General features: G+C 49.6%; 1 protein-coding gene across 14 annotated transcripts in view; it reads right to left on the bottom strand.

Moving 5' to 3' along the window:
- Positions 1 to 13,877, bottom strand: part of LOC3290433 (homeobox protein cut) — a 169,516-nt gene extending 155,639 nt beyond the window's left edge. For 3 of the 14 annotated variants that reach the window (XM_061650827.1, XM_061650834.1, XM_061650837.1), the window contains exons 1-2: positions 13,717 to 13,860; positions 11,663 to 12,517 (exon numbers count right to left, since the gene is read on the bottom strand). In XM_061650827.1, the coding sequence (XP_061506811.1) occupies positions 11,663 to 11,782 (120 nt within the window). In that variant the 5' untranslated portion in view covers positions 11,783 to 12,517; positions 13,717 to 13,860. Of the gene's footprint in view, positions 1 to 11,662; positions 12,518 to 13,671 lie in introns of all 14 variants that reach the window. The other 11 variants (XM_061650830.1, XM_061650835.1, XM_061650833.1 and 8 more) reach the window with 7 other exon arrangements.
- Positions 13,878 to 22,451: the final 8,574 nt, after the last annotated feature.

Genomic DNA, 22,451 nt, shown 5'->3' with positions numbered 1-22,451 from the left:
GTGAATTGCCTTACAAAACAAATCATCCACCAAAGCCCACTCCCTGCCCAGCGTCCGGAAGAATCAAGAGACGCTGGTTTTGTATTATTTGCGACACGCATTTCTTTTTCGACACGATCGATGCGTGTTACGATGCGTATCTTCGTGCGTTATCGAAGCGATGCTGCCAACTCAAACCAAGACGACGACGGTGAAGACGACGAGCGCGCAAATTCAGAGACACAATCCTTGCCCTTTTTATTCCATTCCTTTTGTTCATTTTCACCGTTGCCGTTGCGTCTCTCGTGACCAGAAGCCATGCCATAATAAATCCCGGTGCGAGGGACTGGACAGTGGCACAGGAGGGGACTCTCTTCCCTTCTTCTCAAGTAAATGATCCAATGAGTAACCCACGCCCGGGCATGTACTGTATGGATTATAGATTAAGATCCGACGACTGCTCCGCGCGCAGAACATCTCCGAGCCCAGAGCATCGGAGAAGATGAGGAATGGGAATAAATCGTAATGCAGCGGGAAGCGAGCGAACGGATGAAGAAGCAAACGATCCCCTGGTGTACCCCGCGACCAGCACGACCCTGCACGCACTCTGCTTACATCCGTTTGGTCGTTTTTTTGGTGTTGGTTTTGGTTTGGAACCGATCGCACGCACTCGCGCCGAACACGGAACGGAAGATGAGTTTCGGAGGCTTAGACAAGGGCATTTGGAAACTCGCTCTCTTCTTATTGCAAGAACAGACACTTAGTTCAATGGAAGTTTCACTCAAACACACACACACATAGACACGTAAAACCTTCCACTTTTTTGCTGGTCTATTTGAACAAAAGCAATACTCTAATTCAATCGGATTGGTTCGCTTTTTTTTGCTTCTCTCCGTTGGGATCCGTTCCGATGATGAAACGTCACCCAAGGCGTGCGTGCTGAAAGTTTGTCCCCGGGTGTTTGTGCGCTTCCCGATTGTCATGCCTCGGCAGAGGGATTTATGAACATTCCTCGGCACGAACCTCACCCTCGAACAATTGAGCGCTTCCGTCTCGATCTTGATCGTCGCCCTCGATGCTTGCGAGCGTGCAGGCAAAGAACGCGTTGACGTTGACAACATCCGAGGCGAAGGAAGAAGCCCAAACGAAGTCCCAATGACTAATAATGTCTTCGACGTTTCCGATGCCGATTCAAACCCGAATCGATTGAAGCGTACGGCCTGTGTGCCCGGGACTGGTGATGCAATCGACAACGACGACCACGATGATGATGCTGGGAAAATATGATCGAGTTGCATCAATGGCATCGGGAATCGGGGAGGTTTTGATTTCGTTGCGGAAGTTTCAATTAAGGCTAATGATTGAACCACTTCCCTTCTACGACTCAAACACTGCGACACTCACACACACACACTCAGTAGTGGGGTTGCGATCTGGGGTGTGATGTGTTGGTGACAGTCATTCGAACATCAATTTATGACCCACCATCCCACACTTGCTCGTCCGCCTGGGTGCGCCTGCTAGTTTTATCGGTCGTAGCGGATCGACTCGAACAAATCTCATCGTCAGAGATTTTCGTGCGTCCGCTGAGAACGGGCGTTGGCGTCCGTCGTCGTCGTCGTCGTCGTCTTCCCAGACTTAAAAATAGCTTGCCACCGTGTTGAGAAACCCGATGGCCCATCGAAAAATGGGTAGCATTGTTCTTCAAATCTCATCGATCGACGGGGCGGTTTGCTCGGGATGAGCCCGGGGCCCGGAGGTGCACACTCCACTCCCGGACGCCACTGCTCTTCGGGTCGGTCTTCGGGGAGTGGAGGGAATGATTTCTAATAACAGGTGTAATGGCAATTTATTTATTTCCTTTGCCACAACCACAGCCGCGCTTTGCTTCGGTCGGTTAGTGTGGCGAGGTCGCAAGGTGAATTTACGTCGATTGACGATCCTGTCGCTGTTGCGGTTTTACTATGACGATGCAAGCAGCTATTGTGGTGTTGAGAAGAAGTCACAGGGCAAAGAAACACACACACACTTGTTTTCCCCCGCGAGCACCGAGGTTCGATCAATGGTTTCGAATGTTTATCAAACTCAAATCACTCGCAATGAGGAAATTCTCCCCCGAATTTATATATAAAGTCAGCTCGAGCGCTTAACTTTTACGAGCGCGAAGTGTGTATTGTCCACTCCGTTTGGTAAAATATTGCCCGCGTTTGTGCGCTGTTTGCTTTTTTTATTTTAAGGCAGCAAAACAAAATACTGCGCCGATTCGCTTGATCATCGTGGGATGACAATAAAATTTAATTTAACACAGCCAAAACCTCGAGGCGAGTTCCGTTTCGCGGCGTGATCTGCCGCCGACCCGTCAATTGTTGTTGATATTTGGCGACGGCGAGTAACAATTTTCGATCACATTTTTACACTCGATTAGCGTGCCTTTCCCTAGCTGCCGCGCTGTCCTATGGTAGTGCTGGGGAGCAGATATCTCTCTCCTTCTGTTGCCTCAGGTTCTCTGTTGCTCAAAGCAAAGCCGTGGGTGGCCAACAGTCAAGAGCAACATCACTCTTCCTGCCTGCTCGCCGAGGGAAGTTTCGCTACTTTACGATCGGGAGAAGCTGCATCTTGCGCCCTCTGGTCGCGATGGTTCTATCATAAAATTTCGTCGAACAGAAGCACCGTTGGCACGTTAAACAAACAAACAAACTAAACGCCTAAATCGGCGTCATCGACAGTTTTTTCTTGCCACTTCTCCCGTTGGCTTCCCGCGGTGGTCCATTCTTCGGGCTCGATTTAACTCTTCGAATCTCCCGCTGAAGAAGATCGTACGATCCGGTGGCAAGATCGTGTTACAAAATAATGAGCATCGAGTCTCGTTGCCCGGCTCCCCTCCGTCGGTTGTCTGTTCCACCTTCTCCCCGCATGCAAGCCCATTTTCCTCCCCACCCCAAGATGGTACAGAAATTCATTTATTATATATTGATTAATTTGCACCACGGTGGCGGTAATTAATACGACCCGTGGGTATCTTGGGTGCATGTTTGACCGTTCGGCTTGCGCCGTTTTTTTCTTCGTCTTCCAGCCACCAGCGCATAACTTCCCAGAATGCCGACCCCCAGAAGCCGGCTCGGCGAGGGCCACCACTACCGTTAGGCACATTAGCGACGATGTTGAGGAGAGAAGCACGGAGCACCGGGCGAGGAAACCAGCAACGAAAAAATGAGCATGAACTGTAGAATAGTAGTTGAACCGACTCGACGCGACAGCTGTTCCGTAAGGGTGCTACGCAAGGCAATTTAGCCGGACGCACACACGGAAGAAGTAGGGCTCGAGCAGGCGCTTGGCTGCGGCAGATAAAAAGAGACCCCGTTTGTTTTCGTCTTGTTTCGGCCGCATTTGGGTTTATCTCCAGGCGCACGCTGGGGCGATGGGTGCTGCTGGTATTGGTGCGCGTCGCTCTGTATGGGTATGTAAAAATGTAAATTTGTTCCGTTCCGTTCCGTTCCGTGGCAGTATGCTAATGAAGACGAAGCACCGGGCAGCAGAAGCAGAAAGGAAGGAAGGAACCATGTGCGCTTGAGTGTATGGGTGTATGTGAGAGTGTATGAAAAAGGGGTGAATTCTCACGCCGCGTCTTCGGATCGCTTTAATGAGGTGGAAAAGAGGTGGCCGTCCTCCCTTAATCTTCATTTTTTCACGCAAGCCGCTAAGCTGCAGCGACAGCGTACGCGATCAAACGCTTCACGGTTTGTCTAGGCTCGAGTTTTGCTAATGAGACGCATTCGATTCCTGCACCAAGCACAGGGGAGGTTTTGCGATCGCATATCAAGCTGGGTTGCTGTTGTTCCAGCTCCGTTTTATCTGTTCACTTCCTTCCCCTGCAACGTTCGAGTGATAAAGGCGGCTCGGTTTGGACCCGAGCTGCTGGCCGATAAGTTCTGCACCATTCTGGATGGCAGTGGTGGCGGTGATGGCGTTATCTTTGGCAAGCCACAGCCGGAGTACTGTTTGTCTTGGAATTCGGCCGCAATCAAAGGCGAGAGCAGCAAGTGTTCGAATATCGCTTGCCGCCTTTCGGCTGCTCATTATCGAGCTTGTGTTTTCTCGGCACAAGTGTTGCCGGCGTGTGTTATCGTGGTTTGTGTATAATTAATATCCCTTGCATTGCTGATACGATTTTGTAACTAGTTTCGGTTTCGAGCGGACGTCGGACAGCGTCGGTCCTCATCACTCACAACGCACCTTAAATCATGAGACCCCTCACCCTCGTTTTTCATGCGCTTTATGATATAATGCTGACGAAATGGAGGTCTCCGCTTTGTTCAGCAAAATGGTCGCCATCGATCACTTTCTTGCCTCACGCCAACACGACTCAAGTCCACCAACACCACCACAAAGTTCAGTATCAGATTGGGCCGTGGAGCCATCTCAAAAGCCAAAGCTGCGAACTGCGAGACTAGAAACAATTGCAACGGTTCTCAAGTGTTCATTGTTCTGTGGCCGGTGTGTGTCTTTTGCTGCCCAAAAACTATCCCACCACACACACGGACAGGCACACGGACACACCGTTACCGGCCAGGGGACGAGGGCAAGCCCGGCCAGACCAGCAGCACGTCCGTCATCTGGTGGCTGAATTTATTAACCAATAATTAAAAATTCTCGAAAGCGGGCGGCTTAATTAAAGTCATTGTTCCAGATATTAATCAGGCAGTTTTGACTCTCTGTCTCTCTGTGTGTGTGTATTTTCTCTCTTTCTCTCTCTCGCTTTTCGTTGGCGTCTCGTGTAGGAGTAGTAGCAGAGCTCCAACGTGCCGAGGTGGTTGCACCTCGGTTTTGGGCGTAATTTGCTAAATTTATTTAAAAGCTTCTCCATTTTGTGTGTCTTTCGGCGTGCATGCATTGGTCACTGGTGCATCCGTGTTTAACGGAGGTCGGCGTTGTTTGGCCGCTATGGGTTTTTGGGGTCCCGTGCCTACACAGATCGCCACCGCTTGGCGGGCGAGGATTTTCGGGCGGAAAACAGAGTGTAATCCTGCTGATTGTATGATTACACTGAATTAATTCATTATCTATTGTTTTCCTTCGTTTCAAAATGGAGATGGAACACCATCACCACCATCACCGCCAACACACTTACACATTTCCCGCACAACCATTCCATAGTCGCGACGGCTGCTGAAAAATGCTGACCTCAAATGGTGGGTGGTTTTATTCGATGCTTGCGGCGGTTTATGCTGTGCAATCGTCGCCGCACCGGCAAATGGGAGTAAAAAATATTCACCATAAATCATTGAGCATACACACACAAACATACACGCTGTGTTTTGGGGCGCCCATTTTATGTGCGGCCACTAAAGTGCGGTCGATCTTCTCTATCTGCAAAATAGAGTGTACATTGACCGCCGGGCGTTTGGTCATTTGTTTCGCGTGTGCCAAACGCACTCGTGGGACTGAAATACAATTTTGAAAAAAAAACAAACACACACACACACACACACACACACACACACACACTCTAACAAGCGACAGTGAGTCGTCATCTATATACCTCGCGTAGCAAGTGGTGTGAAAAAGCGATTAAAATGTACGCGGTGGATCGTCCTCCCGAAAGCCCCTGCCGACCCCAGCCGACCAGCCTGAACATGGTGGGGTAACGGGGACGCACGAACGATCATGCGTTACGGGAGCCGCGCTTTTGTCACGAACGATTAGAAGCGAATGCAATTAGATGTGCATCTTCTGCATGCAATTTCTTGTCCCTGCTGCTGCCCGGGGTCGGTCGTCGGGCGATGGACGATGGCTGCAGCGGGACAGTTTGAGGCGGCGAGTGTCGCGACAATTAGCTGGATAATGGAAGTTCACACCCCGGGACAGCCAGAGCAGGCGAGCTAAAACCGAGAGGCATATTTTACATTATTCACAGAATGCACACCAGGTAATGCAATATGTTTGATCTTGGACAGCAAGAGCGAGTGAAGAAAAGAACATATCAAACCAATTTCTGTCACGTGATCATGATCCGGATTTCACTGCATCTGTGTGTTTCGTTTTTTTGTTTGTTCGTTGGAAGCGATATGATTCCGTTGAAATCTGTCCCGTGACAGTAACGAGGTGAAAATATACATTCTAATAATAACGGGAGCTGCATCCGTGGGGGGAGGTAAGAAATTTTGCGCGCGCCTCTTTGGGGCCAGAGAGCTTTAGCATACGAAGACGGTGAGGAGTACGAGGACGACGGTGGCGGCGACCGGCGACCGGCTAGCATTCGAGGCGGCACCACCATTATGTGTTCCGGTCGATTTGACCCCTCGACAGACGCTCGTAAACGCGCGCGGCAGACTCACCCTTGCGCTCCAGTGGATCCACCCTTCCCCCACACTCGGCGATCGTCGAGCGAGTGGCGTGTTTTAGGCAGACGTTACACAGAACAACACGTGTTTCGATGGATGGCGTGAAGTTGAATGTGTGGCGCGCGCGCTCACAGCGTGTGTGGCTACCGGAACTGCCGCTTGAAAATGTGGCCGAAACAGCAGATACAGATTTGGTCTTGGCAGTAGAAGCAGAATGCACCCTGGAGGTCTTGTTAGGCCAACAGCAGGAATAGGTACCAAACACCGCAGAGCATCGGCATGGAATCGGTTTTATTAATGAAATTCCACTCAATATCCCGCGCGTCTGCCGCCTTCGGCCGATCACTCACTGACAGCGCTTAATTAGCCACAAGTAAAATGTGTGTCTAGCGAGGGCCGGCAATCGAATCGAACTGGTCATCGTTCACGTTGGTGTGTCGCTTCCCTATCGCCCTCTGCCCATGCACACTGACACTCACTATTGGAGGCATTATTTATGGGCAAAAGTACAACGGCAATACCGAACCGTATCGCTGGAGCGCTCGCGATCATGATCACACGAGCAATCGTAGCTTAAAATGTTTTCACACGAACGCAACTGACACGGGGCACGGGGGCGCGTTAGACCGACACACACACACGATCGGTCGATGGTAGAATTCAAATGAAAAGTAATTAACTTGTCGATTGGTTCTAATTGCTCTTAATCATAACCGCCGGCAACCCAAACGGCATCTCATCAGCGGCCCGAAACTGGACGCAGCCGTGGCCCCGACGACCGTGACGCTGTTGTCCTCGTTGTATCGGTTGCAGTTTTGCATTTCTGCTTTATAGCACCAACGGCGCCAAACGGGTCGCGGTGAACATTTTGCGCAGAATTCGACACCACCCAGCCTCCATAAATCGGCAATTTTCCATCATAAAGAGACCGGAGAGTGGACCCCGAGATGGTGCGCGCTGATGATGGCATCTGTGCTTGCGAGTGTGTGTGTGTGTGCATTATCCAATTATCCCCTCAGGATATCGACAGCCAACCCTTGCCGGGTCGGAAAGCGGATGGTGGAAACCGCAAATACAGGGCCCGCATTCTGCTGTTCGCGAAAGGAAGCGATGGAAGCAGCAGCAGCAGCAAAAAAGCAGACCATGCGCTACCCCCATTTTGTGTTCCGCCTGTTCCTTGCGGTCCTGCCCGCCGCTTTTTCTTTCTTTAATCGATCGTGTCGGCAAATGATCGACGGAATGCGCATCTCGCGCGGTACAAAGCGGAGCGATTGGCAGCAACAAATGAGCGTCTATTTATTTTATTTCAAGCCGGCCGTACCGAGGTCCAGGTCCTTGGCGGGCCTTCGGGCGATATCCATCATCTTTGATCGTTCATACTTGCTCCTTGGCTCTCTCTCTCTCGCTTGAGACTCCCCCCTTTTTCCGTTCTCGCCCATCAATCGTTCATCATCATCTGCGTGCCGGAATGGGCCCGTTTGTGGCCGGGGCCCCGGTTTTAATGTGATCGAAGCCACTTCAATCGATGATGATTTCTCGTTCGACGAATCCGGATCTCTCCCTCTCTCGCTCTTGGCTGCACCGGCATCGATCCCGGCGACGATGACGAGGACGGACCGGAAAACAAGAATTCGTTAGCGAGCGTTCACTCTTTACACAAACACACACACACTCTACAAAGACACCACCCTCGATCGCCGGGTCCGTGTTCCGTTCTAGCCGTTCGACCGTCCGCTGCACGGTGGGTAACGTGTTATTAAAATCGTATCAATTTCAATAATAAATAATGATGATTACCAATACATTTCCCAACGGCAAGCGCAGCGCGGCGAAGGGTGGTGCGTGGGGAGGGTGGGTGGTCAGATCGTGTCCGCCGAGTCCCCGGCGGAGAGGCTGAACCAATGCGAGATGAGGAGCGAAACTGCGAAACCAAATCGCCAAGGGATGCAAGATAATGATGATTATTTTTTGTCTTTTCGCTTTTCGCGCTTTTCTGTGCGGCGTGTGTACGTGTGTGTGTGTGTGCAATGTGCACTTGGGTGTGTGTGTGTGCGTTTGTCATTTTGCATTCATTCCGAAATGATGCATACGCTGCAGATTCAGCTGTTATCAGATCGTTTCGGCGGGGCTGCGGCTGAACAATCGTCGTTGGCCACCCCGATGCGTTCGAAGCACTGCGATGGAATCAAGATTATGGCACTTGGTGAGATTATTTGCAACACCAACACACACGCACACAGAAGCAATGGGTCGTTGTGGTGTTGCTTTTTTCCCCTTTTTCCCGGGTGCAATTTGCCGATCGCCGGTCCCATTAAGCCGGAGGAAAGGCATCAAAAGCATATCTTTTGAAACAAATGTCGATAGATTAATCAATTTATGGTTTCGCCTCAATACCGGTTGGGATGGTGTGTAATGATTTTGAATGAGAGAGAGAGAGAGAGAGAGAGAGAGAGAGAGAGAGAGAGAGAAGAAGGACGCACATTGCCAGCTAAAGAGATAAAATACGAGAAAACGAAGTGAAATTGAGTGAAAGAAAAGCAGATAAACTGAGTTGGTTGTGCAAGTGTGTTGAGTTTTTCAGTGGCTGAGGCTCGTTTGCCGGTTGAAAGGGTCTTTAGAGACTTCCAAGCGGTTTCTTTACCTCTTTATTTCCCACAAAACGGAAAGAGTCGTCCAAAACAAATGAAAGAAATGAATTTCGTGTAGAAAAATTATACGTACAAATTTTTACACACATCAATAGTAATCGATGGCCAATTAGGCTTCTCGATCGTGATTGCTAAATCACAATTTTGCCCGTCCAATGATGATCGAACTTTGCGTTTGATTCCCAGCCGGCCCCATAAGGAGACGAAAGGCGTCGCCTAACGAGAATTTGATTATTTATTAATGACGAACCGGGCCGAGAAGTGTTTCAATCTTCCCCCCAAAAAAAAACATTCCATCCCATTCTGCCATCGGCCATTCACGTTCACGTCACGACACTTACACGGCACACACAGAATGATCAATGGAGTTCGGGAGCATCACTTGCCGTTTGCCAGGTTGGTTTGGTTCCTGAACCGGAAAAAGACTCAGAACATGCAGCCTCTCCTACGCACACACATTCACGCACCCATATTGGTACTAATTTGTGTTCCGTTCCCTTTCACTGCATCCATCAATCGCGGGCGGTTTCGGAACAACTCCGGGACAGAAATAGTTCCCTCGATTGATGTCCGAACTAGCGCACCAAAGCACCGAGAACTCCGAGCACCAATTTTTCTTCCCCGTCCCGTTTGGTTCCCCCCCCCCAGTCTCTCCCTCGTGGCTGACCGTAGCAGCAGCACGACAGAACAACACAAAAGGACACACAAATGTCTGATTTTCTGGAAGAGCGGAATCCGATTGACAGCATCAATCGAACGTTCGAAATGAGATTCACCCGCACGGGAATCGCACGCAATCGGGCGTGGGATGGGATGAAACAGTAAACACGCATCATCACGAAACGGTCAGCTCGTCCGAAAAAAAAAAATGGGGGAAAAACTCAATCGACCACGAAAAATGCATCCCCAAAACGGGCTGACCAACCGGGCCGTGCTAATAACTGCTCCCGGGGAATAAAAAAGGCGAATACTTGTGCCCGCTACCGCCGTGTTCTGAAGCATAAATTAGGCACACGCAAACCACACTGGCATGAGGAAGCACTTACACACATAAACACACGCACAACATCACATACACACACACACACACACACACACACACGTAGGGAAACACTTTAGTTATCTTGTTGCTATGAGTCGGCTTGCGTTTTCATCCTTGCAAGCATCGAACCGAACCTGCACGGCTGCACGAGTACGCATATTACTTTAAACACGTATCGATGTTCGATGGAGGGTGCGTTCCTCTGCCGTGCCGTGTTCTAGATGAGCGATTTGTTAAAAGAAACTATCACCGTAAACAAACACATGTCGTAGATTTTGAAGGCGAAAGAAAAAGCACGAAGTACGACTCGAATTGCGAGCGGCTCTCAAGCAGGAACGCGTGCGGCGACGTGTTGTGCAAATTGCCGTCGGTGTTTTTGCGCTTGCGAAACAGTGGTGCAGTGTTGGTGTTTTGCAAGTGTGTTGCACAATTTTCTTCACTTCCGGTAATGAGGTGGTGGGTTTTGCCATAGAAGAACATGATAGAATTGTTTTCAATTTAAAAATGGAAGCAGTAAATCAAAGCATGATTCATAGAGCACTCTTCAGTTTCGCCGAAGCAAAATGGAACAACAATCATCTGGCATAACAAATAGTCAAACAGTCAAAGTTTTGTGTCCAACAATTGTAACAATTCATCATCAGGCAGCATCGAAAAATCGCACCACCGTACAACAAGCAAGCAACGGAAGGGTTAATTTTCGATATCAACGAGGCCCCAAATTCCCATTCCATCACTTCCGCGTTTGAAAAACGACCAAAGGAAAGAGAAGTTCGCAGCAGCAGCAGCACACTTCACCAAAGTGTAAACACTTAAATTCGACGCCCGGTCCAGACCGGCCACCGAATTCGCCCCCCAGTCGCCCATCGGATCGGAGCACCATCATGCTGATGATTGTCGCCACTGTTGGCCCATCATCCGAGTGTGTCTATTCCGCAATCCGGGCTTTGTGGTATTACAGCGTGCTGTTGAGCCTCCGATTTCCTGCCTCCTGCCGGATGAGTGGCAAGGAGGAGAGAGACAAGGGGATTGAAAAGTTCGCAAGGGTTCGCCATTGGCCACCCACCACCATCGGTGGAACCAGAGGAAGAGTGGGGATGGTGGGGGCGACAAAAGGGTTCAGGCCGGAAAATGTATCACAATACACGACGCGTCAAAGCTGGCGGCAGCTCGTTCGCGTGCTCATCGCTGTAGGCCGATCCAGAAACGATGCTACAATTTACCTTTTTTTGTTTTTGTTGTTTTCCACCTCCCCCTGGAATGTGGTCAAGGACAATCGACGACACAGCACAGCATCTCAAGAAGGCAATGTCACCATAATCATCGCCACTGTCTGCCGGCTCGCACTGCCGTCATCATCGTCGTCGTCGTCGTCGTCGGGCCAAATTATCAATTTTAAATGAAACCAAATTAAAGCGGAACGACCCACTGGCACGGGCCCCCGTGGCACAGTGGCGGGCCGGGAAAAAGGGGTCAACAAACTGGGCGCGTAAGGATACGCAACCGAATCTACCGAAAGATGGCGCTCGCACGCAACCAAACAGGGCGCCCCATACGCAGCTACATTGACGCCTGCTTAAAGGGGATAGACCGACCTGGGACCGCGCTGGTGCGAGTTTTCCGAGCGAAAGGGGGGGCATTTGCTTGCTTACCTGTTGCCAAAACTGTGCTAGCAGATAGATGCGCTCCTTTTTGAACAACCAATCCATAGGCTGGACGGCAGGGAGGTCCATATCACTGCCTCCCGTGCTCTGCGGAATGGTCGGCTGCATTCGGTGGCCAGTGGTGGGGGCAGCGACGGGAGGGGCCACCACGGTGGAAGCGGAAGTGGAAGTCGTGGCCACCTGCTTGATGCCTCCTCCTTCTCCTCCTCCGCCTGCTTCTGCTCCCTCCGCACCGGGTGTTACTGCGTTCGTGAGGGAAGCCGTGTTTGATGCCACGCTCTAGCCCCGAATCTGGTGCAACTGTTTGTTTTGTTTTCTTTTCTTTCTTCTACCACACACACACCTCACGATGATGCACACGCATGCACGACAAACACATACACACAGCTTCACACTTGAGCTTCTTCGTTCGGTGTTTCACTGTTGGATGCGGCTTGTTCGCCTCGCCTCAATCACCAAAAGCACGATCTTTTTCTTTTCATCACTAACTGCACTGTTTTGTTTGCTGTGATATTTGCAACTTTTCTTCCAACACGCTCACACACACAAACACACCTTCACATGGTTATGGGGAGTTGTGCTGTTTTTGCTTCCCCTTGGATCGGATGCATTCCACCGGCCACGGCCACACTCATCGGTCGCGAACCGCAATACCTTCGAGTATTGGCGGCAAGCACTGAACCATCGATCTGCTCCGTCAGGGTCGGTCACTTGTCACTGTTGTTTGTCACACGCGGTGTCGTTCTTTTACGCTTTTTTGGGTTGTTTGCCGAAACTGCATTCAAATGCACACAAAATCAAATCAAACCCTACAATAAAACTACATCGAACTGCGAATCGGGGCTGCAGAAGGAATCGAAAAAGTTGTTTTAAGTCAAATCTCTATTAATTGGCATTTTATGACTTGCTTGCTGTTTGGGCCCGTTTGCATGCATGATTATGACGACCGGTCACACAGCATGATCGAATTAAACGGCCAAACCCAAAAGTCAAACGCATATCGGTGAATATATAATATTGGCTGGCGCTCTTCAATAGTGTTTCGTTCGCGTTGATCGTTTGCTGCTTTGCGGCCATTTATTGCCTGCATTTCCGATCGATTTTTATGGCTTTATGGATGGTTGTGATTGTGCGATTCACCGACCACAACGGGGCTACAAAGTTGAGCGCCAGTTCAGGTGCAATTAAAAAAACCGCAACAGCAAATTAAAAACAAAATAAATACAACCCCGACGAGGAGCATTAGCGAAAACAAAACATCTTATGGCTTGGATTTCGGGGCAGCGGGAATCGTAAAACTGCACCAACTGTATGTCGATCACTTTGTAGTGTGATGGTTTGGAGTGGGTGGAGGGAGTGAGGAAGGGGGTGGATTGAGGGGGAATCTTGTTTTGGTCGGCGTCTCGATTTAATTTGAACACTAATCATGCTGGATGCGCTTTGATCGGGTTGATTTCATAGTCATTTTCATTGCATCGCTTGCGCTGTCACCCCGAATTACGGCTCACTTCGATGTGCAATTGCGGGTGTATGTGTGTGTGTATGTGTGTATTTGGTTGAATGGGTGGCTGTATGTGTGTATGTGTGTATGCAAGTATGATAAGGGTACGGATCACGGTGCGAAAGTCGGTTTGGTGTCAGGTCACTCGATGAAAAAAAAACAACAGAATAACAAAAACAAACAAAATAATGCGGAAATGCAATTCTTTTCACACCATGGCACTGGGGTTCAATTGCAATAGCACACAGTCACACAGACACCCGATAACGGTCTCGATCGTGTCGCGAAACACACACACTCGCACACACAGACACACACACCGCACTCGCTCTGCCTTAGTGTATCGATCGCGCGCCACAGGATCATCATCAGCCCGATCGGCACCTGTCCCGTTTTGGGTGGCACCGGTACGGACGGACGCAAACGGGGACCGCAAAACCGCAAACGGGCGCCAAAACCGGGACAAACGAAACGAAACGTCGAAAAAAAAAGTAACCATCAACAACGAAAAAACAAAAATATTCTTATCCCACGCACGCACGCACGCACGCACGAACGAACGAACGTCGATGTCGTCGATGTCGTCTCGAAAATCGTCTCGTAAAAGCGGGCGCTAGCGGCGTCGGCGAGCACGCATCGAAAGCCCCTGGTCGCAAACGATGTTTTCAGGTATAAAATTCCAGATAGACTAAAATTCAGCGTAAATCCCATTCAGCCCAATCCGCTTTGTTTTGCCTCGTGCGACGGCCGCACCCGCTGGTGGTCTCGTTTTCGCACGCGAGCAAAATCGCACCCTCTCGTGCGCCGTGACGGCACGGTGAGAAAGTGAGTGACCGAGCGAGCGACACTCAGCAGCATAGTTTTCACAACAAACAAACAAACAAGCAGTAGAGCAGGGGGTGTGCGCGGTGGCTGAAGCGTACGGCGAGGAGCGGTAAACACACGCGTTTTTAGCCGTGAGCGTTCAGTCGGTGGGAGATTGCAGCAAAAACACGCTCTGCGGTAGTGAGAACGGAGCACTCTTGGCAGTGAGCAGTGAGAGCTCAGAAATCTCACCAATCGCTCGGCAGGCGACGGGTGAGCGAAGTGAGTGTGTGTTTATGCCGTTTTCCCCTCCGTGAAGCGTATCATTTTATCATTCTGTTTTGCTTGCTGTAAACATCGACTTCGGCTCCATATGAACATGTGCGAGTGATATGTATTTTTTATTGATTTCTTTGATTGAGCTTCATTTAAAAATGCCTCATTTTGCTTCTGTATTGAAGGCTATATGCTGTTTTAAAATGTAAAAAGTAGTAAAAATCACACTAAAAGTACATTTTTAACCATAAACTTTCGATAATTCATAAGCTATTAGGGGAAGTTCGACGGTCAACGGTTCAAATCGCTCTGAACCGATCAAAGAAATACAAAAAAAACTGGTCCGCGCGCACAAGAGCAGCGGATCACATTTTTACGAGAATTGGGAGAATCATCCCATACATAGATGTATACGTGCGTGTGTGTATAGGTTCGGAATCGACACTTATACTAATAGAGTCGATTAGCCACGCCTTTTCAATACACGATTTGGCCGCGATTCCGCGCGCGCCATCGCGACCATTTCTCAATCCCCGCTCGTGCTCGCAACCCCTTTTCGGGTGACGTTTTTAGGGCCACCACCAATATGTGTGTGCCCCGCTCTCACGCTCTCTCCCTCTCTCTCACTCTCCTTCTCACTCGCCTCGTCCACAAATCCCTCTGCACACTGATCCATTTCGCAGCACCTTGGGCCGGTGAGGAGTCGCTTTCGGAGGCGCTGCCGCGTACGGGGCTCAGTTACACTAACGACGACGACGACGGCCGTGCTTTTATGTCGCATATGTCACCATGTATCCCCCGCTCCCTTCGCTCCCGTGCTCCAAAGATCCACCAAAACCGTGCTCGACGACAAACGGGGCAAGAAACGGCGTTCTCTCATCTCGCGCCCCGACGAGAAGCTCGACTCTCGGTTTTGCGCGCTCTCTCTCTCTCTCTCGCTCTTACTTACTACGTTGGACGCTGCTCCAACCGTGGTGAAGGAGAAGTAGTCGTGCTTTGCTGATTTGTTTTTTGCGCTGTTTTTTCTTCCGCTCACGAGCATCCTTATTGCAGTTCGGGCCGTGGCAAACAGAAAGAAGTAAAAAATAGCCCCAACAGTTCTGCTTAGTGCCAAAGCTTCTCGTTCTTCATCGACCTCCATCGACTCCGCGCGCGCGTTTGTGTGCGTGTGTGTGTTTTTCGCGCTCTTTCTGGTGCACCAATGCGATCTCGCTCTCGCCCACCCACCCATCCCACCCACACGGGTGGACGGGTGGGTCCGCTATTTCTTCGGCCGTTCGGCAGGAGCGCCTGCATCGATTCGCCATCCTTACAAATACACCGGCAGCAGCAGCAGCATTTTTAAACTAGGCAACGGAATGCAACAACACATGCACTGTTCGCGGCCACATAGCGCCACGAGCGAACGGGACAGAGGACCTGATCCGAAAGGGGGTGGGTGTGTGAGGGGGAGGAGGGGGAGTGATTGCAAAAGATTCGTGTGCAATTTTTCCCATCCACTGGGGAGACGATAGAAAGAGAGAGAGAGGGTAAGAGGCAGCGCTTTGAGGGGAAGAAATGGATCTTCCGTGCAGATAAATATGTACCGCTTCTTCTATTCTCCCAGCGTTTTCGTCGAACACTCGTTCGCACACCAACAGCGAACGATTGCACTAGCGAGTCGAGAGGGTGAGGAGTGCTGGGGAAACCCCAAGCGAAGAAGACATGCATGCAGCTTCATTCTTAGATCGTCTGCATCCTTTCATCAGTGTCTACCCTCTCTTCCAGCGCAAAACTTCCATAGAGGACAAATACAGGCACACACTGACACCTTCGATTGGATATCCCGTGGTGTCGGCTGCTGCCGGCTCGCCCTTCAGCTGCGTTGGTTGGGTTTGGGGCATGGTTCAGCAAAAAATGAGAGCAGCGGAAAAAAGAAATCCATCCCCATGATGCCACTCTCGGCCGGCCGGAAGGATAAATCAGAGCTTTCGCAGAGAAAGGACGCACGGGAGGGGCAGCGAGAGTGATGGGAAGCTTTAATATTTTACCGGATTCCTCGGAAATCAGAATTTATTTCCCCACACACCACCACCACCACCTCCGCAGGCTTCTGTCCTTCGTACCGTCATAGGTGCAATTGGTATTTTTGGGGTCGAAGACGTGTGCAAACGAGTGGGCCGCCGCATGCAGGGGATGAAATGAACGAATGATTCGCAAGCGAGATTGATAAGCCAAATGTATGAATGTGAGAAAGAGAGCAAGCAAGAGAGAGAAAGAGAGAGAGCGAGAGCTACACACAGTGAAAGAGTAAGAAAGCGCACAGAGCTTCAGCGGAAAATGCAATCGATATCCTTGCGGAGGATCCTTGCATGAGGGAGGATGCCTTCATCTTCGACCAGGTTCATGTTTTATCCTTCTCGTTGTGTTTTTTTTGTATTATTTTTGGTCCGCTTCGGTGCAAAAATGCATTACGTACATTATTAGTGGTGGGTGGGTGGCTCGAGTGGGTTGGTTGGATGGATTGGATTGGTGAACCGGAAGTGAACCGGAGCTGAAACCGTGCGTACGGCGCAAGGGGAAGATGAGAAGCTTTTTTCATCATTTATTACTCGAAGCCGTTCGTGTAAAGTTCGCTTGCGATAGAACGCTTTCTTACTCATCCCTTGCGTGTGGAAGCATTAAAGGATGAGATGATACACTTAGACATTGGCGGAAGTAGGGAAGAATCGTGCTACAAATTGGATACAGTTTTAATAAACGTTGTTCTATTTGATACGAGTTTCACTTTTAAATACATTTAATACAAGGAAAAACTATTTAAAAGAGACTTTCAAACAAATATCCATTTATCTGAACACAATGTGTGTCCTCCACGGGAGTGTACAATCAAACATAAAACGCACACTCACACTAAACTAACTCCACCTTTGCGTACAGTGAAGCAGACGACTGTGCAGGCAGGAAACGGATGCACATCGAGGGTGAGAATATAATACGATCCCACCCAGTGACAAGTATGGACTCCGGTAATGGTGCGAAAAAGAAAACGACCAGATTGGCACTGGCAAAAATGGTTCGTGACGCGAGAAAAATAGTTCATTCCGCGATGGAATATGGACAGTTCTTTTTTCCCCCATATTCCCCTCGTGTTGTTTGGTGTTTTTTTGTTCTTTCTTTTTGCAACTGCATTTGTTTTGTGTTCCTGCACTCGCATCCAACCGAACCAACCTGATTCAATCTTGACCCAAAGCAAGAGGGGCGCTGGAGAGGTGGAAATTCATGGCGCAAAGGAACCGTATTTTTCAGTCCAAAGTCAGCAAAGATAATCTGATTTTTCTTTCCCATTTCTCGCTTCAATACGACCGCCCGAGGGCCAGCCAGCGGGAGCGGGGTGGGTTGGTGGAATAGAGCGAATGCTTCACATACTGTCACCTCGTACATTGCTGGAGTGGATGAAAAATTTGCATCGGTTTGATTTTTTACTATCTTTCGCTGCAGAATGCATCCCAGCGCTGTGCAGACTCGCTGGAAGGTCTGACACTTTTCTGCTTTTTTTTTGGCCATTCACCGGCTGCGCTTCCGAATGACTAGCACGAATGTGATGCCACTATCTGTGTGCTGGTAGAACAAACTAGAAACAGTAGCCGGAACACCAGCAAGAATAAACTATCATCATCATCCTTCTCTGAGCTGTGGAAAGAATGGACGAGAGTTTTCAGAATTTCCACAAACATTCTAAAACACAGACTAAAACTGTGTTCCATCGATACGGCTACGGTTGGAGGGCAATTTGAATAACTCGTGTCGATTGGAAGATAAAAATGGCTCTAACAATTTATACCGGTTAGAGATAGAAAAACAATGGCAACAGTCTGCGCAGAATTCCATACACAAATCCCCCATTCACGATGGGGACGTAAAAGCAACTGGCCCCAATCTGTATCAACAAACATCGTTTAAAAAGCAAATTCAAATCATTTGATGCGCGAAACCAAGGGACCATTTTTTCGCTATATTTACCCTTTGCCTGTGTGTGTGTGTGTATTTTGCAAAATGGGATATCAGGGTCCTTCAAAAAACGAAAGAAAAAACCCCCAAAAAAACTGCACTCGCTGGCAAAGATATGCATTAGAAGTCTTTTGAAATGATCGTTTTTTGCTGTTCGCTTGTGTTCCACCATACATGTACCACTAGCACACACCAATATCGTTCATGTGCATTTCCTTTTTAGCGTTATTTACCTCCGCTCCAAATGAAGCATCATGGAAGCTGGTCGCGATTTGGGGGAGCGCTTTCGCTATTTACCCATCATCAGAATATTCTCATCAATTTTCTTTCGGCAATAAAAATGCTAAACTCGTCGCCCGGCTCGTGTGTGTGTGTGTGTAGAAAGAGCGACAAAAAAAAAACGCTCCACAAATATAGTTTCCAAAAGAGAAGAAGAGGGAACACACATTTAACAGAATTCCAAATTAAAACTCCACCGTTTGCAAACCGGCCCCAAACTGGGTGGGAAAGTAAGGGGAGGAGGATTCTTCCTTGCCTGAAAAAGCTCAAAGTGAGCCCAGCGTGGTGTTTTTTTTCCTACTTCTTTCGCGAACATTTCGCGCCAGGAAAAACGTCTCATCTGCATGTTTGAATCGTACGGAAGTGAGGCAAACAGTGAGTGGAAGGGCAGCGCGATGGCAGCGCTTGCTTGCGCCAAGTGTGACAGCGCTGCGACAGAAGCGCATCAACATCAGATTCTCATCATCGGGACCTAAAACCATATGTGTTCGCGCTGATGTTGCCTTCGTCATTATTTTTTTGCTGTTGCTGTCGTTTGCTGTTGCGTTCATTGCTTTGCTGTTCTTTCTGTAGTGCGAGCGGGCATCTCGCAGCAGCGGGCATTCTATTTTTGCCGAATCCAGCCAGCGCAACTTCCAATCAGAGCCCGCCAGAAAGCTTCCTTCTACTTCCGGGCGAACCCTGTCCCAAGAGCAGCCAGTCGCTTGGTTGGTGGAAATGAGAAAAGGTTGCATTTTTTGCCCGTGCGCTGAGGCCACTCTTCAAGAACGGGCAGAGGAGCGTGTGGCATGGCAACGAACAGGCAGAAGAAAAGGCAAAAGCGAGCACATAATAATTATCAAACATCATCTATTTGCATCCTTTGCTATCTTCGGTTCCCCGAGCATGTGTCCAACCTGGTGGCCTGGTGGCTCTGGTCCTCTTCTGCTCTGCTTCAATCAGCTTCAATCGTTGCCCGTGCCGTACGTGCCCTAAGCTTCCCGTACCAATGATGTCCGTGTGTTTCCCTTCTCTGCGCTTTCCCTTCAGAAGCTTGGTGCTTTCTTGTTCACCGAGTTTCGTGTTTCTCCGATCTGTGTGTGTGTGTGTGTGTGTGTGTGTGTGTGTGTGTGTGTGTGTGTGCGCGCGCCCTATTAATAGCGAATCTTACCGTACGCGAGCGCTTCCCGCTTCGATGTCGGATGGAGCCGGCCATGTTCCGAGTCCCGCGGGTGAGTGTGTGGCGAAGAAAGCGGACGCTTCTTTTTCGTCCTTTTGCCTCGGTCGAAGGCATCAGAGGATGTCATCGTCCTGATGCTGCTGCTGCTGCTGCTGCACTTCATCACTGGAGAAGGTGTTTCCATTCCGGCACTGCATTCCGGGTCCGCCACGTTTTGCTTCTTGCGCTAATGTCCTTTGCCCGAGCGGATCCATCCGACCACGGTTCAGGTTCGCATGGCGCACAGTGCCGTTGTCGTTGTCGGTTCATCGAGAGTGGCAGGGAAACGTTTTTCACGAATCGGCTACGAAAGTGCCACAACACACTCACACGCGGCGGTGAACGCGGTGCCATGTCAGCGCACCATGATGCATAGTGTCATTAGTTCGGTTCGCTAGAATGCGACTCCTGATGTATGTCTGCGTGTGGTGGTGCTTCGTTTTTGGGACCTGCCGGTGAAATTGACCAGCTACAGGCTGGCAACGGGGGAGGAACGGGCTCACAGGAGAGAAGGAGCCAGTGCGGGAGGGTTCAATAGATGGGAATAGATGGACTGTACATGAGTCTGTGTTTCTTCCCATCTTTTGCACCTGACCTGTCCTGCGAGCGGTGCCAATGGTGAAGGGAAATGGGGGCTTTTCAGCACAAAAGGATGGCGCATTCTTTCTTCCGGGGACTTATGATGGTAGGACACGATGTAAACTCAACCTACGCTATCGAGCTCGCACATGTGTGTGTGTGTCTGTGTTCCCTCAACCGGTGCACGAATCTTTCCCACTCGCCAAGAATTGAAGCGGACAAAAAAAGGCAAATTTTCATTTGTGATTTTTCGTTTAAAAAAATGTCCCTCCGTACTCCGTCCAAGCAGAAGAGCAGCCACATTGCCAGCGAGCATCAGCCAATGGAGGTTTGATGGAAAGGAAAATATCCACCCTCAAAAGAAAGCAGCACGATGACGATGGGGGCAAACGAAATGATGTGCTGTAGTAATGTTGGCAAGAAGTGAAAAAAAAAAACGTCTGCCGTACGAGCTGCAAATGTGACTGACAGGGATATGTGCAGCTGCTGGGAAAATGGATGGAAAGGAATTGGACAGGCTGGTACTCGAATTGTGATTAAAATTCGCCAAAGAATGGATTTTGCTTTTCTCTGCAGATGTCGTGGAGGGTACAGTGAGATGTAAGTGTATATCACTGCCCATTTTGAGGAAGCTTTAAGCTTTAACGAGATTTCTTGTGCAGCTGGAGACTCAAAGAAACCATTTTAGTGCATTTTCAGTGCCACTTTTGGATCAATATTGATTCTTCTGAACAGCTACAAGCAGTCCAGCTAGAGATCCACGTTCAAACATCCTGTCGTTCATATGTTTGTCGCCTCTTTCCTTGAGAACCCCTGTTCAAACGGCTTCATGTTTATTCTTCTGCTCTTATCAGCATCCGGCGGGAAGCGAATAGCATCCGGATCGGACAATCGAAGTCCAAGATACTTAAGTCCCACCGCCAGCCCAGTGTTGTCAGCGACCACCGCCACCACCAAAAAGACATCTGTCTGCATTTCCGTGTGACCGACCGACCGACCGACCGTCCGTTCGGGTGCATTCAAGTGCATTCAACATTCAGCAGCGACCCTCACCAGCGGCAACTTCCTTCCCTTCGCGTGCTACGTGTGTTTTTGTCTGCGTGTGTGTGTGTGAGAGTGCTTTCCCCCCCTGCGCCTCTAGAAAACAAACAAACGCACCTGAACGTAAATGTGTTTTCCCCCTTGAAAGTGGTCCACTAGCAATGGCACGACGACCCGCCAAAAAGAAATTGTCTGTACCGGACGGAAAATGGACTTACTCAATGGAGTTTAAAGAAGCGAGATAGAGCGAATAGAAGAAGGAAAGCGAAAAAAGTGCAACCAACCGCCAGTAAAAGAAAATGCATTATGTATTTTATGAGCAAGCATTGCCTCCGCCACAGCCTTCGGCGGTGGTAAGCCCCGGGCCGACGGGGCAACAAGGGACGGTGGGCGAGGTGGCGCTGCTGCTATTTTGTTGCTACACAGTGTCGAACAAAAAAGTGCATTTTCCTTGCCGGCGTTGTTGCCCCGGCGTACAAACTTATGCTAATTTTAATTGGATCCCATTTCACACCGTAGTGTGAACCGTGGCGCGTTCGACTCCTCACCAACACACACACGCGTGAAGACGGAATCAGCTTTTCCTTTCTCTGCCTCTGCCGTGGTTCGTTCGTGACACACGCCGGGAGAAGGTTGTTTCGAGTCCGTCCGACTTACTACACGGTGGAGCTGATGCTTCTTAGCCCGATGGTTTGTCGGACGCTCTTTAGCTTGCTATCTTTATTCTCGACTTAATGCTCAGCGCGTTTCTTGCCGGTTGCCCCTTCCTGCAGCCGCTTATTCCGTCGTAGATCTTAACGCGGATGCTTTTAGGGTCAGAGAACAAATGGCCCGAAACCGAACCGACGATCGGTGGCACTATTTGCACCTTGGTTTCCGTCCTCCCTGTGGGGTGGGTTGATGTGTCTTTTGTATCCCGAGATCAATCGGTAGACATCGGTGTGTTGACAGACTTCATTTGAAGGGCAATAAAATCATTCCTCATTCATTCGAAACATTCATCGAAATTTGTGTTTGAAGCGATGAAAGAAATCAATTGATGAACGATTTGGATGCAGGGAACACACCTGCCAAATGTGGGTCAACCGGGATCCATGGGAATGTTGCGA

Source organism: Anopheles gambiae, chromosome 2 (assembly GCF_943734735.2).
Source record: "Anopheles gambiae chromosome 2, idAnoGambNW_F1_1, whole genome shotgun sequence".
Lineage (NCBI taxonomy): Eukaryota > Metazoa > Arthropoda > Insecta > Diptera > Culicidae > Anopheles > Anopheles gambiae.
The sequence above is the reverse complement of the archived record's forward strand: the minus strand, read 5'-3'. Positions and strand labels throughout refer to the sequence as shown.